Source organism: Botrytis sinoallii, assembly GCF_014898435.1.
Source record: "Botrytis sinoallii strain Bc 23 chromosome Unknown BSIN_001, whole genome shotgun sequence".
NCBI lineage: Eukaryota > Fungi > Ascomycota > Leotiomycetes > Helotiales > Sclerotiniaceae > Botrytis > Botrytis sinoallii.
This window is the reverse complement of record NW_024066028.1, coordinates 3,389,408-3,407,564: the sequence shown is the minus strand read 5'-3', so window position 1 is coordinate 3,407,564 and position 18,157 is coordinate 3,389,408. Positions and strand designations below refer to the sequence as shown.

The 18,157-nt window shown below is 42.2% G+C and overlaps 3 protein-coding genes across 3 annotated transcripts; 1 reads left to right on the top strand and 2 right to left on the bottom strand.

Moving 5' to 3' along the window:
* Nucleotides 1–1,310: 1,310 nt before the first annotated feature.
* On the bottom strand, nt 1,311–3,398 carry EAF02_000749 (uncharacterized protein). The gene is made up of 2 exons (XM_038896797.1): nt 2,248–3,398; nt 1,311–2,202 (listed from the first exon to the last, which is right to left on the bottom strand). Exons 1-2 carry the CDS (start codon nt 2,767–2,769, stop codon nt 1,762–1,764), a joined length of 963 nt encoding a protein of 320 aa, XP_038763656.1. The 5' UTR covers nt 2,770–3,398; the 3' UTR covers nt 1,311–1,761.
* Nucleotides 3,399–10,946: 7,548 nt separating this feature from the next.
* Nucleotides 10,947–12,426, top strand: EAF02_000748 (uncharacterized protein; the record flags this gene model as incomplete). The annotated part of the gene is made up of 2 exons (XM_038896796.1): nt 10,947–11,153; nt 11,272–12,426. The coding sequence occupies 2 exons, from the start codon at nt 10,947–10,949 to the stop codon at nt 12,424–12,426; spliced, it is 1,362 nt and encodes a 453-aa protein (XP_038763655.1).
* A 4,933-nt stretch (nt 12,427–17,359) lies between these two features.
* Nucleotides 17,360–17,804, bottom strand: EAF02_000747 (uncharacterized protein; the record flags this gene model as incomplete). Its single annotated transcript, XM_038896795.1, has 2 exons — nt 17,360–17,527; nt 17,580–17,804. 2 exons carry the CDS (start codon nt 17,802–17,804, stop codon nt 17,360–17,362), a joined length of 393 nt encoding a protein of 130 aa, XP_038763654.1.
* Between the last annotated feature and the right edge of the window lie 353 nt (nt 17,805–18,157).

Genomic DNA, 18,157 nt, shown 5'->3' with positions numbered 1-18,157 from the left:
GAATGTTGTCTTACTCTCGAATTGTTCTTGGCGTTTTCTGGAACTGCTAGTTGCGAGATTAGCGAGATAGGTATTGAAGAGAGGTCTGATCCGCGTTGACCTGATGCTTGGTTCGACTTATAGTTCGTAAATACACTTGATGACTTAGTTATTTGCTCTAGACAAAATTGCTTCTAGTTTTCATACCACTGCATTGCTTACTTTACAAAGCTAAAAGAAGAGGAGCAGGGTGGTCGGCACTCGCTATTATTTCTGTTCCAAAATTCGACTCAGACTTGGACTCCGTTGTTAAAAACATTACAATAGACGGCAAATACAATCAGAGGAGCAAAATTCATATAGCACTAGAAGTACTCGCACTAGAAGTACTCGCACTTGCAGTGTAACCCAACTAAAAATCATGCATCCTATAAACGATTTAAGCCTCGGCATCACCAACCTAGATATGCGATTTTCGATACCCATCTTCAACATCCAAAATCCTAAACTCCTACCAAGATACAAGCGAAAGGAAGAGATCGAAGCATGGATATTTTACGAGTAGCCAGATGTGATTCGGTGAAAATGTGGGGAATCCTTGAAGCGAAAGGATCGCGAGGATGGATGTCGAGATTGCGATAAAACCCGGATTCTGGGTTAGATATAGAAGCGGGGTGACATTTGAGTTGGTTGGTTGGAGGAGTGGATGATGGTATGCCGTGTACATGGGATTAGGGATGAGGTTTTGAACATCTCAATGAGATGTTGAGAATTTTCCATTTTAGATACCTAGGTACGTGGAGATATCTGCATTTGGGTATAGCTCCAGGATACTTTGAGCCTAGATTTTGATGTGATGTCATTTCTTAGAAGACCACAAGATGTTACCTTCAAGTGACGGGGAAATGTTATTCATTGAATATCCTCAGACATGGACCCCAATCGAAGTAAAATATACGTACCTATGTTAGCCAAACAATGAGTTCCACTTTTGAGCACTACTCGGCACCCTCAAAATTTGGCTCTAGACTTTCATATTTAACGGCCAAGGTTATTGAATCAAGGTTTGGTAGCGCGGCCGTGGGTCGAGGATTAGGTGTGGGGTTGAGGCTATTGAGAAGGAATGTATATACCTACTAGGTACCTAAGTACTATCAGACAACTGCCAACTACAAACAAACTTGTCTCTCTCAAAATATTTCATATTCATGAATATTGGGATGATGTAGAACTTCTTAGTTAAATGAGATAAAACCGGTGGCTAGCCCCACTAGTCAATCAATTTCTGATGAAGTTCAAACAATATGCAGCAATAGAAAACAAAAAATTAAGATAAATAGTGTTCATATTTAATCTTTTATGAAGACTCAATAGCCTTCTGGTGGTATTAATCTGTATCTAATAATACAGGATTCCACCAAACCTGTCCACTTCCACCATGCAAATCCCAAACCTTTCCAATTACTCCATTCCCAACGACATGATAAGATAGATACGTAAAGGTCATATTCATGTCGCAAAACCCAACCAACAAATGAAATCCACCCCAACTTTGAAATGATTGTGTGAAGCACTTGTAACTAAGTGCATTTTGAAAAACTCCCCTCTCTAACGCCGGATGCTCATAATTCTCCTCCTCATGGTTGAAAAAAAAATCAATTACGCCTGGTATCATTTTCCAAAGATAGCTTAAGAAATTTGACCCCCATAGTACCGACCCTTATTTCTCCGATAGATTATAGAAACGATTCGAAATTAAATTCACAGGATAGAGACAAGCTACTAAAGCCCAGATGGTTGATTAATGATAGCATCGATACCCATATCCATAGAAGGTAAACGAGAGTGAAATGACGCTCGGTTATCTTGGTGGTATGGACTTCGGTCGGTTTGTGGGTAGCCGTCGTTGCGGTCCGATTGTGGGTAGCCATCATTACGGTCTGTCTGTGGATATCCATCCGGTCGGCCATCCGAGAGAACTTGTGGTGCATATGAGTAATGTTGTTGATTAAGCGGGTCATTAGTAGAAGCTTCTGAGCCATTATCCCGATCATAATCGCCGTCGAGATTGATGCTAATCCCGCTGTCTTCATGAACTTCATAATCATTGTGGTCCGAGTATGTTGCATTTCCAGTTTGTCCTCCTGCTTCCATCATACGTTCGCGGCGAGCATAAGCTCGCGCAGATGTTTGCATATTTTTGAGACCAGTTGACATACACTTCTTCATGTTAGTATAAATCTCAAGTATATTCATTTGAACACATACCTTTTGCTCCACAACAGTCCATTTCTCCCCAGTAGCGGCAGCCAGTTCGGACCAAATCTCTTTGCGCATATCCATATAATGCTTCGCAAGGGTCTCGGATTTAACGTTATCCCAATCATCACTAGACTTTCGTTCCATCAAACGTTCATGGCGCTTTCGACAGGCGTTGGCCGATTTGTTTGGAAAATAAGTTGCCTGGATAGGTTGCCAATTCAATCCCTGTTTCCGTGCTGCTATCAAAGTTCGATCATCAATAGGTGTCCATGCTCCAGATGAAGGTCGAATTGAAGGTGGCATTGGACTACTCTGGACATAATGTTGAGTTGGAAGTGGTAAAGGAGGTTGTTGTACAGGACCTCCTGTTGCATAGCTGGACATATTCTGGTAGCTGTGTTGCAGTGGTTCATAGTATGGTGTGGCCATGGGTCGAGAGTTGATAGGTGGATATACGAGGTTGTTAGAGGTGAGAGGTGGTGATCGATAGTAATCCATAGCTTTGAATGAACGCTGTTCCTTTGGCATTCTAGGAAGACGGGTTTATGAAAGATCGGTACTACTTGGTAGTAACCAGGGGTCGAAACAATTGACGAGTCAATTAAGTATTAGATGTAAAAGAAACTTGCAGACCAGCCGGCAGGAAACGTAGGAAATACTTGACACGAAAACGAATGGAGTCAGATATGAGAATTGAAATCTAAAGCGAGTTGACAATAGGAAATTCGTAGAAGCCAAAAGATGATGTTGATGCTGAATGAGGACGAAAGGTCTTAGCCAGTGTACCGGCGACCGACCTTTATAATACAGAATTGACCAGCTCGATTATGTGTTGGAAGAAATAACGCTGGGGGCCATTTGGGTGGTGTCTATAGCCTCATTAACGCCGAACGTCCAAAAATGAGACCTCAACTAAATGATGAAACAAGATGGGTCCGATTTTAGATATCATCATGATAAATCCGACCCCGACTTCCTGGGCCTTCAAACTTTGGCAAATGCACGAAATTCTGTTACCAGGATCAACTACAGTAGCCGCGGATAGACTATTAAGTCTCCAAAACTCGAGGGGATACGAACAAGGGATGATTGTATTGGTCAACAGAAGAATACCGGTCTCTTCTAAGGACATTGGGCGGTAGTCTCATCTCGAATTTTGGAGACATATCTGATGGGCGCGTAAATTATGTGGGCGTCAACAAGTAAGCTGCGGATGAGGCGTTCGCGTACCGAAAATAGAATCAAACGGGAGAGATCTGTACAGGGGGGGATGACAGAAAAGGGCCAGTGCAGGGTATATTAAATTTACAAGGGCTGTGTATGAGATTTTTTAAGAATGCCTTTAAAGATAGTTAGATCTTGGTAGATTAGATGATGATGAAACATATCATAACGATCCTGTTTCGTAACGAATTGAAGATGTTGAAAATGGTAGGTAAAGATGAAAAGAAGGTATATTTGAAAGACTATATGGATTAGAAGAAAGAAAAGAGACGTTTATTTGATGCGCGCGTGTAAAATGATATGTCTAGACTAGACTACCTCGACAAGATAGACACTGTACATCGTCTACCGAGGTAGTAACTCTTGCGTAAATGGTATTACGAGAATGCCGTAATGGAATTAGTTGAACTTTTAGACATCACGTGAAAAGGTCTAACTGGTGGTGATATTTGGGCCTCTGTTGGTTGGAGCTTCTTCCTCTTCCTTTCCCTTTTCCCTCCTACTCCAAATCAGGAAGAACGTTGCTATTCGATTCCTTACTTGCCTGGTAAAAACGATTGGATGACTAATTTAAGAAATGCAAAATATTTCGGACGAATCTCTTTCACTTACTAGGATCTCTGCTTCCAAGACAGCATTGACACTGATCTACACGATATGCATATGCACAAGTGCACAGATGGGAAATCAACTCATCCCATCTCTACCCGCTCCTTCTCGGCTTCTATCATCCAAACATCTATTCTTTATACCCTGTCACAATTTACCCCCCTTGTGACATGCCTCCACCTTGATTTCTCTGCTCGGGAATCTACCAAAGTACCCAGGTATCCCGAGGTCCTCACAGATGCCCGAGATCATCTAGGTTTATCTAATCTCGATATCTTCATCCCAGGTCTTATCAAAAGGGATTCTGCAAGGGCGCCTAATGGCGATAAGCGGTATGCAGTTTGACAGGCACTGTTGCTATGCTTCAACAAACAACAAACAATCCGACCGGACAAAGGCCATTGAAGACCTCAATCCATTAGGCAGTGTTTATCTTCGAAGCAACGTAAAAGTCCAATGTTCATCCCCATAGCCATGGCCATGACCACAAAAAAATCTTCATGAGGTCGTACATCCAACATTGAGTGGAGTGCGGACCTACTATCTTCCAACACAACAAGATGAAGAAATCTCAACAACCGCAACACCCCGGTGAGAGCAATGAAGAGATTGCTTCATACTTTTCTTTCCCACATGCAGTCGATAGTCGTCTGTGCCAACAGCCGCTCTACCTGGGGTTTCCTCTTGCCTCACCCCGTCGGTGAATATCCAACGCTTGTGCCAATTCTTTACAAGGGCTCCGACTCACACAGACCAGCGTAATATCCTCACGCTGACAAGCGTCCCTTGAGCTTGTGGGATATACTCGGGAAGAGTCCGGTAATGGTATCATCATGCGCGGCAGTACAATTTTAACGTTCCGGTATCTACAAGTATAAAGTCAAAGAATGTGATTGAAACATTTCAATGGACCAGAGCACTCCATTGTCTTTTTGCACTGTTGCAAGCGGCGCCTATCTGTATATGAGAGAACTATTTTCTTCAAAATACTACTCATAACATATATCTGTTTCATCTGAAAATGCTTCAATTACGAATGATTCACCAACAGTTGGATGATTAGCATACAAATATATCTTGGGCAGTTTGTTTTTATCTCTTCCAGAATAGTTTTTCTTGGGTGACCAATCGCAGATTTTCTCATCTGTTTTACTTTAGACGCCGCTCTCCCGTGTTTCAACTGTCATCCATCTTGGGGGCGAATATTCTTTATAGTAGAATGCAACGAGATGGCATAGTATGCTTACTTTGCTCAAATTTGTTCGGGGAGGTTTCTTCTTCATGTTTCTTTGCATAGTTTGCATGCAATTCGCAATGACAGGTGCATGATATTTCAAACAACTCCAACATCACCACCACCACTTTTATCTACATTATATTATGCATGCCGAACCTTTGAGAAGATCCAATCGCCAGCAAATGCGAGGAATAATCCAAATTAAATCTCTTTAGATCCTTACCATTATCCTTCCGAGACATTCCATGGTACGTGCCCCCTCAATAAAATTTAATTGATCCTCAAGAGTGCCGTACGGGTCTTATTTTAACTACTAGGAACGAACATCTGGTCTCTGCGCAGTTCGATGTTGGGGTATGCAGCTGCTTATGTGTACTGCGGAACTGCGCCCCAATCAACATCCTTGTTAAAAACGAGATTATCAATTAGTTGCATGAGAATGATGGGCATTCTCCTGTCATGCAGTACCTGCATGCTCTCTGGATATTAACCGTCGAGCCATTGGGAGAATTGCTAATCAGAAAGGGACCATAGTGTCAGACCATGCTTAGCCTTACCCTTCTGGGGCTTAGGTGCTTGTCCTGTTTTCAATGTCAAAGGATCACATAGAATTCATTCCTACGAATCACTTTCAAGGAGATTTATCTCCAAGACTTCTCAATTTTGACCTCATCCTATCTGACTAGCCTTCGGTACTTTAAGCCTTGGATCTAAAGGATCAACTCATCTTCAACGGGATCGGAAAGGGCCCCCGAATGGCCTACAGATCTGATGACATGCACTAGCATCTACAACGCCAAAGCTCGATGGGATTTGCTCCCTTAACATCATATAACTCTGACACATCTGTCTATTCATTTCTATTTATTTCTATGTGTCGAAGGATCGATATGTAACTTTGACACAACAAGGTTAGATGAAACGGACCACATTATAATTCATACTTTGACTCTCAAAGAATATCCCCACTTCATTGGGTGACTTACAGAAGCATCGAATTAAGTAATTCGGATCCTCATTGCGAAGGAAAACTTCATGTTGGTCTACTTCTCGGGCCACTAATCACACATCTTATTTTTGCCACCGATAAAGTTAGAGAGGCATTCGACGATTCCCAGCTTGCAAGCTTGTGATATGAAGAAACGATGCGCCGCAACATTATATTCAATTCTTTGAGAAAGATTCAGATCATCCACGTTGAGTTGGGGTTGGCATTGGTTCCTTCACTGCCCCCAAAACGGCGTTGTGCTGATTTGTTAACAAGAATTCTACAGGCAAGCTTCCTTTCTGAAATATCTTTCTTATGGCACATATGGCACTGCGAAAGTTCGAGCGTTAATTGATGAACGTACAAACAACATAAGTACTCTTAGCATAGGCCTTGAAAGCGTATGTTCACGAGTTTACGTATGCCTCCAAATCATCTCTGCAGATTCATGCTAGATTTCGCATCAGCAAGGTTGAACGAAGACAAATTTTCTGAGGGGTATACACTCTCACAATCACCTCAAAATGGCACACATAATATCATGGCTTTGATGAGCATTTTTCAGAAGTAACCGAGATAAGGTAGAGAGATTTGTTATTGTTGCCATTATTACAATGAGTAGAGTGTTTCTTTTTCACTACATTAATATTCCTTGATCCTATTATCTGGATTTTACCAAAGACATATGTGACACCTTCACAATTAATTCTCTTAGATGGCAATCTGATGTCGACAACGCCCGAAGATGCCCCCACAATCATCCATCCTTCGACCACTTGCGACCTTAATTCTCCGCGGCTAGCGTCAAGGTCGGCGCATGTCGCTACTCGTATGAACTTACTCTTGTATACACCTTTCGAACACACCGCCGTGTACCTGCATCAGTCCAAATCTCGTGGGTGATATCTCAGTCATGCTTCTTGTTACAGATTCGAAATTCACGCATTGACGATTAATTGAGATGCATAGTCTACATGACCGCAGGTAAAAATGAAAATGACATTTCGATACTTTGAAACAATTGAGCTTCGAGGAAGCCTTATGTTTAGCTCAGGCCGCGTCTGAGTCTATACAAAGAGGGATGGTACTTGGTATAGGCTCCCACGATACGATGGCATAATTACCTTTGTCGTGTGTTGAGTTGGATACTTGACCAAGAAAGTGCCTTGTATCGCCCCTGATCAAGGCTTCCTGTGAACGACAGCTCATTGAATCTGAGGGAACTTATTCCTCGCCCCTATATTCATCAGCGCCTAGGATTTTAATCCGGGACGAGCATTGTTCATGCAAGGCAAGAACATTGGTGACCAAAGACAATGTCGTGCTGCCATCGTCTAAGCCCTTGAATCTAGACCAATGGCTGAAATGTCTACAATCCGAGAATCATCAGGCCAGTTGGTCTGATGATTGATGTTATTGACATTGGTACCCTGTGGTTGGAACCTTGGGAGAAGCAGACCTTGAAAGTGACTTCGATAAGCAACATATACAGCCCGCAAAGTGGTTGATTTGCCTTGCAAAATTAGATAGCATGATAGCAACAGACTAGAGGATTGCGGGTTTATCCCTTTTGGCTACTGAACGGCCAAGAATTGTCACATGACTGTTGCGAAGGTCTCTAACATCTCGTTTGCTATTCTTGCTGCTATGGATCAGAAAGGCACACCTTTACATCAGGAATGAGTCAATCAATCGTCTTCATACTGTATGTTACAAAGAGGATTCAAAATGTAATTGGCAGATCCACCAGACAGTCGATCATTTCACATGCTTGAAGTGCATGCGATGAGGACGGCGTGATGAAGTGATGGGCACGAATCACTCCAGAAACTTCGTCCTCCTCTCACACAGGTCAATCCCAGTGGATATAGACGGTCGTCCCGTCATCTATTTGCTATCGCGATCCCAAGACATCTCTGGATGAGAAGAGATATGCACAGCTCCAGCTGGTGTTTTGGAACAGCAGAATGCCTAAAGGAAGTACCATCGAGGTCTTCGCAGAGGTCTGCAGTAGCCCACTATCAATCATGAGACAACGCTCCTAGAGTCAAGTCTCAATTGAGCTAACGATCTCTCCTCCCATGATTCGGTACCTATCTTTACACTCACTTCGCCTCGGCACGATTTCTGGTCGTCAAACTCGACGGTGAGGGATTAGGTAGATACGTACTTCAGGAACGTACCGAATCCCGAGGCATCCGCCTTCACAATTATAATGATATTGTCTTCATCCAGCGTTTTCATGACATTATCATGATTCCATCGCCAGATATCGCGATAATGGTGTTGCGAGGCGTGATAAGAGAATCTACGCGCCTCCTCGGCACATAAGTCTCCACTTCTTATCGGTTTGTACCGATGAATTCCGCCTGTAGGTTGACTGGGAAACTAGGAAGGTGCCGGACACGGAGAACTAGTTTTGCTAATGAATTTCAAGACATCTCAAAGAATCTTGATATGATGATTAGCGTCAGAGGGAGAACAATTGGGAGAATTCAAAATGATCGAAGGTTGTCAAGCTCGTGATGAATTGTTACTTTTTTGTCATCATGATCGTAATTTATTAAATTCAAGAGAACAGAAGAAATTTATTATGACTGTATGTGTGATTGATTTTTCCAAGGAACAGATTTAACTTTTTCCAATGTGATACTGTATACAAATCGAATCCACATTAATAATTTATTGATATTGATTGATTGGTCTCGGGAAGGAATAGGCATTCCATCCAATTCAATGTCTCAATGTCTCAATCGGATACCACGAGGAATTTCCGATCGTTTAGATCTGGTATTTTTTCCCAATCATTATTACAGGATCTGTCATACGTCTTGGTTAAACTTTCTTATCACGAGCATTTGACTATTTTCCCGTGCACTTGGCATGAGCCTCAATGCAGACTGGAATCCGAGAAGAATGTTGAGAAATCGAGAGAATAGCACAATTAACGAATCAGAATTGGAGCAGAAAGCGAATCTCTCTCCCACTCCCATTGTTCGTAACTGGTAGAAGCAAAAACTCCAGGACAGAAACATGGTTTGGAATCGGATGATTTTTTTGACATGAATTCAAACGTCGTTGGTGACTTCTAGTACTGAAAAGGAAGGTGGAAGATATGTACTGGGTTATTAATTGAGATTGAATTCTTCAGGTGGAGGTGTGGATGATGACATGGGGGGATGTGGTTGAGCTTATCTTTTGCGGCGCTGTTGGATGGGATGAACGGGGACTTGCGGAGCTCACCGAGGATTATCCTGCGAGCGGTATCAAAGATCGTTTATACTGCTTCGAATTGATCTGAGGCTCTCGCCAAGATGGTGATAGGATGGGTTTATCGATTGATTGATATGAATTAGATGGTTGAGGATTGAAGTAAGGGAGCCGAGAATATCAATTGTTCACTGTTGTCATTTGTTTACATCACCTACTGCACAGTGACTCAATGAGACTTCAATATTTGAGTTGTAAAATTTCTTCTTCTTCAACTTTTCTATTCTACAAGAGGAAATGATATGTTAGTTCCCGTATCGATGGATCTAGGAACAAGAAATACACTAAGAGACTAGGAAGCCGAAGTTTAGCTGGTTATTTAGATGCGGCAATGAGTAACGTCCACTTTTGTCATCGAACTTGGCGGGATTCTCTTATCGATAGATATTCGATAGATACCGTGACAATCACATTGACAAGATGAAAATGACAATGGTTTCTGCCTGTTTGTATTGGCTATTCGTACAACAACAATCACCCCCCGGATTTATCAATCGGTCTGGTATCACGCCAAGACTTCAGTTGGCGAGTTCCTACGGAGAATTTCCCGTATATGTAACGAGGAGAATAGATATTGAAGATGTTCGTGTTGAATTGGATGATGACGGTGAGATTCCCAAGAAAGTTCCAAGGCTTATTTGCATACATTATGGTTACATACAGCCTACCCGATGGACTCCGTAGGTCTTAGCGGCGGGTTTGCATGCATTGCGATAAGGCTTGAATTCTGTATTTCTTTACATTATGAATCCTGGTAACGATATCGGAGTTGGATTGATTTTTGGAAAGAGGATTAGGGTAGCGAGGCAAATTTAAATGATTTATTGTCATTATTTGCTATCTTTTGATATCGTTTGGGTGTGTTGTGGGATAATTTTGGTACTCCATATCCATACCAATATCCATATTTATCCAGACGAGCTAGACTGATCCAGCTCCCCTCTCTAGTATCTGCAAGGAAGATCAAAGATCAGCTCCCCCGTCAAATCGGTCAAGTATTCTCAACGGAATGAGAAAGTTTATTAGATAAAGCCTCAAAACCAGGAACAGATGCGTGAATATCCGAAGCGTGTGATTAACATGTTTTCGAGGACATTTGTGGGGATATGGGTCATTTACAATGCATTCTTTGCTTTGATTAACAATTCACTGCAGGCACCACGGAATATATTAAGCTTCCAGAACCTCGAATCCAGTTCATTTTATTCTTACTTCTTTCTCTACCTCTTCTATAGCTTCCCTTACGCTCTTCCTTCCTCCTATCGAGTAATAGATAGACCACCGAGTCTTCTTATTCCAAGATCTTCTCTTGTGTTTCTCTCTCCTACTCATCCCCCGCTACTCCCCCGATAGACCATATCAAACCCTCTCGACAACATGCGTACTTCTGCTCTTCTTAGCCTTTTGGCTGGTGTAGGATCCGTGGCTGCTGCTGCAACCACTAAACCATATGGACTTCCAAAAACCAAATTAGACACGAAGGATATCCATTTCAGTGTTCAGGCTGATGGTTTGGATGTTAAGTTGGATATCACCAATTCGACATCTAGTGTGGTCAAGCCTAAGGTTTTCATCATTTCTATGGTATGTATCTCCTTGCGTCATCTTGACGGGTCTCAATTCCAGAATTTTCGTACAACTTTCGTTCGAAAAGACACGACAATTATGTTCAATTTGGGCACATCATCTGACTTGTTTTTAGTTCACGCCCGAAGCAGACATTTGGTATGAGAACTCCTTCACCCCAGGCTCAATCGGAAATCTCCTCGCGAAAAACATCACCGTGCCCGGATTCTCCCCTATCTTCCCACAAGCCCATTGTCTTGCCGATGGATCCGTGTGTCAACTCACCACTGGTGAATCTGAAATCAACGCAGCTTCAACCATCACCGCTTTGACTCTCTCCCCCGCTTTCGATCTCTCTTCGACTTATTTCCTTGTTGGTGGAATTGCTGGTATCAACCCAAAGCATGGTAGCATTGGTGATGTCGCATTCTCAAAATACACTATCCAAGTTGCTCTTCAATACGAATTCGATGCAAGAGAAAAACCCGATAACTTCACCACCGGATATTTCCCCCAAGGTTCATATGCTCCAGATCAATACCCTGGTAACATCTACGGAACCGAAGTATTCGAAGTCAACGAACCACTCCGTGATTTGGCCGTAGGATTCGCGAAGAAGGCATCTTTGAACGATTCATCCGAGTCCATCGCCTACCGTGCATTGTACGCAACCGACAACTCCTCCGCAGCTGTCAACAAATATCAAGCAGCAACCCACGCTCCTACTGTCATCACGTGCGACACCGCTACTTCCGATGTATACTACTCTGGTACACTCCTCGGAGAAGCATTCGAAAACACCACAACATTGCTCACCAACGGTTCGGGAGTTTACTGCATGACCGCCCAAGAAGATAACGCCACTCTTTCCGCTCTTTTGCGTGCTGCTCTCTTCAAGATCGTCGATTTCTCCCGTATCATCATTATGCGCACAGCCTCGGATTTCGATCGTCCATACCCCGGTGCCTCTGTCGAGTTTAACCTCTTGTACTCCAACCAAGGTGCTTTTGAACCAGCTATTGAGAACATCTATCTCGCTGGTACCGAAGTTATCAAGGGACTTCTTGATGGCTGGAACTCAACTTTTGCTGAAGGTGTGGCTCCTACCAACTACATCGGAGATATCTTCGGTAGCTTGGGAGGCGAGCCTGATTTCGGACCAGGAAGTGAGTTCGGTGGCGAGGAAGTCGATCCTAACAACGAGATTATCTATGTTAAGAGAGATGGACAGAAGAAGGCCAAGTCCAGAAGAGAGATGAAGGGAAAGAAGGGATTGATGAGACGTATTTAAGAGATGATGGTAATGGTGGGGGTTATTTCAGTGTCGGTCCGGAGCTGAGAGAGTTTTTCCTCAAGCGTACAAGAGAGTATGCTTTCGTCTTTTCTTCGCGCCTGTATCTTTATCCAAAAGTTTTGGTCGGTCTTCTCTCGTTTTCCTAGGCGAAAATGTTGAAATTTGCGTGGATGTTAGTTGAAGTGGTCTGTCGATGTCTTACGAAAATTTTGGGGCAACGGATTTTGATGTTTCGAATCTCGATGAGCTATGCATTGTTAGTAGATTCAAAGAGATCTGAAGCAAGATTTCGGGCGAAGAGTATTGCGGGTTTCGATGCGTTTGAAATAAGTCGATGATGGTTGTAGATAATGGGTGGCAAGGAATAAGTCACATGACTCGAAAAAGTGCGATGGATTATGAGTACATAAATGCAGATGAGCTATGATATATGAGAGGATATTTATATCAGTATTCAGATTTGTGGTTACAATTTAGATCCTATAGGATGGATCGATAATTAAGCAAGTATATAGGAGAGATGAATATATGAATATACGATTTACATTCAATATTTTTGCTTTTCGTCTTTTCATTTCTGCTAGTTGATTCATTATGATTGGTATGAGAGACAGGCTGAACTTGCCTCTGCGATGATTCTTGTTGGCCTGTGGAAATCATCGAATACATTTCTGGTTTCCGAATTGACCTTCAGGAACACTTTGGCAGTGATGATTATTTCGTATGGATAAGTTATCTATATGATATAATCTGCCTGAAAAAAATTCGTGAAGAGTCAGCCACAAGTATGACTTGAGACTTTCAAATAGCTGGGCAGAATTCTTTCCCAATAATCTCGGTCTGGTGATTATTCGAGTACATGTTTGCATATATATTCACCATTCTCCTTTCGATCTCCGATTCAAAATTCTACAAAATCACAGTACGCACAATTTAAATGAAGTAACGATGAGCTACTCACCGAAAAGTTCCGGCTAGCTTTCACTATTAACGTGTACTTTGTAAGTATAGAAAAAATGAATTCATAACGGGACGGATTTGGTGGATTAACAAAATGAAGAAACGAGGAGAAGCCAATGCTCGCGTGCCTCTTGATGTTCATTTTAAAATGATCAAGATGTGTAAAAGGTTTGCATTTATATCAACTCAACGCTCCAGTCATTAAGCGGAGCATGAAACATCTAAACTCTTCTACAAAAGTCCAACGCAAAATACAATAAAGGAGATATTAGCCAAAGTTGCTTCTTCCCCCACCTCCCCGTCAACTTCTATTTACCATTTTCCATTCCGCATGCCGCAAAGAATTCGAGCTGCTCCGGCTACGGCTGCGGCTTCAGCAGCAGCTGCAGCTGCCGCTTGCTGAATACACCCATAACATCTCTCGTTTGTAAAAGATTTCGACGCAAAATTTGGACACCGAACTCTTGGAGGCTTCTGGTTGCAATGTTGGTTTATTGATTCGATGACCCTAACTTGGCCGGTTCTTCCGTCGCACCAGCAGCGTCCTATGTATTGATACTGAGTACACATTCTTGGGGATATTGGGAGAGGATTTGAAATTCGAGGGCCTGTATTTGTTTTAGGTGGTTGATATTCGTGCGGAAAGACTTCGAGTGAGGTCTACGGTTGCGGTTTGTGTGTGTGTTTTGAGGATTCGTCGAGGGATGGTGATGTTGATGAGAAGTAAAGTCGAGAGACTATCGCGCTTACTGAATATGGGAATCTTATCAAAGGTAGTGAAGACTTCGTGGATGTGGAGTATCAAGGTGGTAAGAAAATGCGATTCAACTGATGGAAAAACTGTTGTTTTGAAGCTTTGAATTTATTTTCATAGACCTGTGGACTTTTGGTATGCAAATACATGCCTGTAAACAATATGAATCGACTTTCTGACTGGGCTTGTATTAGTATAACGAAGACAGTCATGAGTGTGACTGGGCGTCGAATTTAAAAATCATACGATTGCATTGCACATTCATGGACGACTAATGTATGTAGAAAATTGGTATTCATTTTGAAGGCTCAACGCTCTAGTGACTAGGCGGAGGATGCAACGACCAAACTTTTCTACAAAGTCCAACGCAAACCAAAAAAAGAAACATCAAGATGGTGAACCGTCTCACCACCAATCTGCCATCAACATTCTGTCATTATCTATGCCCTTCTGCTCATGTTTTGAAGAATTGCAGCAGCTTCAAGTGCTTCTCTTTCTTCCTCTCTCGCCTTTGCTTCTCTTTCTTCCTCTCTCGCCTTTGCTACCGCCTTTCCTCTCTCCCATAAACCATTACATGATGGACAAACCGAATCCCTTCTTATTTTTTCCTTGGGTGACACTAGTGGCGGATTATGTGGCCTTTTCTTTTCATCTTCACACGTGACAAAAACGGTCTCCACGAAAACAGAAGTAAGAGGTTTTCCGTTACAATAACAGGGTGCATATCTCACTTCAAAACAGCACATTTTGAATAGGTGAGAGACGATGAGTTTTGAGGATGGTACTAGTGGTTTTTGTTCAGTATACAATTGAAGTGCGTATAAACAAAGACTTGGAATCTCACCGTAAGTTTGATATCAATAGAAATGGGAGGCTTGAGAACTTGTTGATGATAAGATGCTGATATGACAGTTAGAGGTTGAACTGAGGGATTGTTGTACCGGTAGAAGGTGTGAATTAAGTTAGGAGGAAGAGAGTTATTCGTAGATACGATGCAGCGGGGTATTAAATAATGATAATCTGGTTTTGATGAACGTCTTGTCGTTTTGATTCTTGAAATGTGAGGAAGTCGATTTGAGATTTTGGAATTATGTTGTAGATTGAAGGGGAAAATCTCTACACAGAAGGGGGACTCGAGGCCTTTTATGCACATTTCGCTATGCCCATACAGTCATTCTACCGAATTTATTCTCGGGGACTCATGCTTATTCTTCGACCAAAAGACTCAATCTGTTCTCCAAAAAGAGTCATTACTGTGCTAAATACAATATTCATACCCCTTAGTCATTTCACCGAACAATTGTACGCTGTACAATTTGAAGGACCGGCATGACTGGCCAAGCTTCCAGTGACTATAATGGCTTTACCGACTCAATTTGATTGAGGATTCGTCTGACGCAGAAAGCTTTCTGTGAGTTCTTGGACTCAGACTTGTCATTGAGCATTCATAACATGGCATGTTCTGACGTCAGGTTAGGTGAGGTGGAGGTAAAAAGCACATCTGCGCACTTGCAACGTATATAATATCAATGTTAACGCATCAACCATGAGTCCCTAGGTATGACAAGGTAGCAAAGTCAATGCTGATATGCACTGCACTGAATTGCACATGAAAGAAATTGATCAAAGTGTTTAATAGGTATGGATGTATTCATTGACTCGACGCTCCAGGCGGAGGCTGAAATTTCTATACCTTGAATCGAAGTCCAACGCAAATAGCTACATAGCAACTGGGCCTCATCCTTCTCTCGCTCTCTCCATTCTCTTTCCTTCTCCCTTTCTCCCCTTTCTCTTTCTCCCCTTTCTCTTTCCTCTCTTTCTCTTTCCTCTCTTTCTCTTTCCTCTCTTTCTGTTTCCTCTCTTTCTGTTTCCTCTCTTTCTCTTTCCTATTCTTCTCACCATCGCTAGTGCCTCTCTGTCTTCTTCCTCTCTCTCCTCATCTTTCCTCCTTCTCTCATCTCCCTCTTTTGCTTTTGACTTTTCACCCTGACAATATTTGCATTTCCCATGATAATGTAATTTTTTCTTCACGAAGGGGGTGATCAACTCCAATTCCGCATCGTATTACACGGCTGGATAATTCGAAAAGTTCGCCTTTCCTGCCGTTACAAAAGCATGGTCCGGTATAGATATGTAGTCTGCACGTTGGGCACAGAGGGGGAGGAAATCTGATAGTTGAATACATTCTATAAGTGCGATGAATCGGTCTGTCTTGAATGTCGCGTTAAAATTGCAGTATTACAAAACAACTTTCTTCGGTGGATGTCCCGAGAACTTGATGATTATATGGGTAATGATGTGATAATGCTAGCGACAGTGACGTTGAGAGTTCACTCGCAAGTCCGGAGGAAACACAGAAAGTGTAGGCGTTTTCAGGAACGTGGAGACAGGAAGTGGTTCGTAAATATGAAGTAGTAAGATAATCGAGGGTAACAGTATGATATTGATGGAAAGTAATGTTATTTCCCGAAGTCTTGAATATTCGAAGTTTGAAAGTTGTGCAAATCGGTGGATGGTGTTGAAGATCGAAGGTCAGATACTTCCACAAGAGGAAACGGAACGCTTTTGTGCTGAGGATACTAGGCTTACACAGTCATTAAGAATTATGGGAAGACAGTCACTGCGATTCTCTTCTTCTAGAGTCACTTGAACATCTCCAAAAGAGTTATGGTGATTTATCAGAAGGGAGTCAACTCTGTGTATTCAAAGTCAATGACTTTCCTCTACCAAAAGAGTCATATAAGTAGAAGAGCAATTCAGCTGCTGAATGATAGGAGTTCGTTATATAGAACAAGGCATGTTATACAGAGTATGAACGTGGGTTCTGATATGCATCCGGCACTTGCTCTTCGTGGATCACTCGATCCCGTAAGAAATCACAGTGACTATATAGAGTCGTATAAAGGTATATATATCACTACAATTACGATGGACAGAAGATGGATATGAGTGAAATCGATTATAAGTGTAATGAGACATCGAAATTTACACTCATAGATACTGCAATGCATTGCACATCAAGCAACCTGATAAAAATGTATAAAATATTTGTATTTTTTCACTCGACGCTCCAGACTGACCGGGCGGAGAATAAAATCTCTATACTTTTTACGAAAGTCCAACGCATCATTCTAATCTAACTGCACAAAACGAGAAGTTAATAGAGCTCGCCCCTACTCCAGCTTCAACGTTTTGTAGCTTCTCTTCTACCGAATACTAATCAGCAATTGCGTCCTCGATGAACTCTGCGAGAACGACTTTGATGGGAAGCTTGATAGCTTCTCTGATTGCCTCCTTAGTAGCTTCTCTGATTGCCTCCTTGGTAGCTTCTTTGATTGCCTCCTTAGTATCCTCCTTGATTGTCTCCTTGATTGTCTCCTTGCGCTGCTCGCTCTTCTGCCACTCTTTGCACCTCTTCTCTTTGTGCTTTTCGTACCTCCTCCCATTCCCTTTCTTGCGCTTCCCTTCTCAAATCAGGGCACTTATCGCAAGTGTCTTCTTCAATTTTTGGGATTACGCCCAGATAAAGTCGCTCATACTCATCGTGCGAGCCTCCATCCTTCACATTGTTGCACTTTTCTTCATATTCCCTCAGGATGACTTTCCTGCCATTATTGCCCTTACACCAGCACGGTCCTTTGACAAGTATTGTCGTACACATCTTGTAATAAACGGAATAGATGGCGATAGGAAGATATTGAATGCTCTGAGACGGGTCTATTGGCACGAATACTCGACTGGTTCAAGTTAAATAATTATACGACAAATGGCTTCGTAGGAGGCTTACGGTAAGATCAAATTAGATCGGTATCTTGTAAACCTGTAACACTTGTCGATGTAATGACGATGAGAAGAGCGTAATCCGTAAAAGTCAAGTATCGAAGCACTCTGTGATGGAATTTTGATTTGATTGAAGATGTTTTTGTATTTGATTGTAAACTGGATCTTTGAATTTTACTGGGGGTTGTGGAGTTGAGGTTGTAGGTGGAAGGTCAGAATTTCTAAACAGAAGGT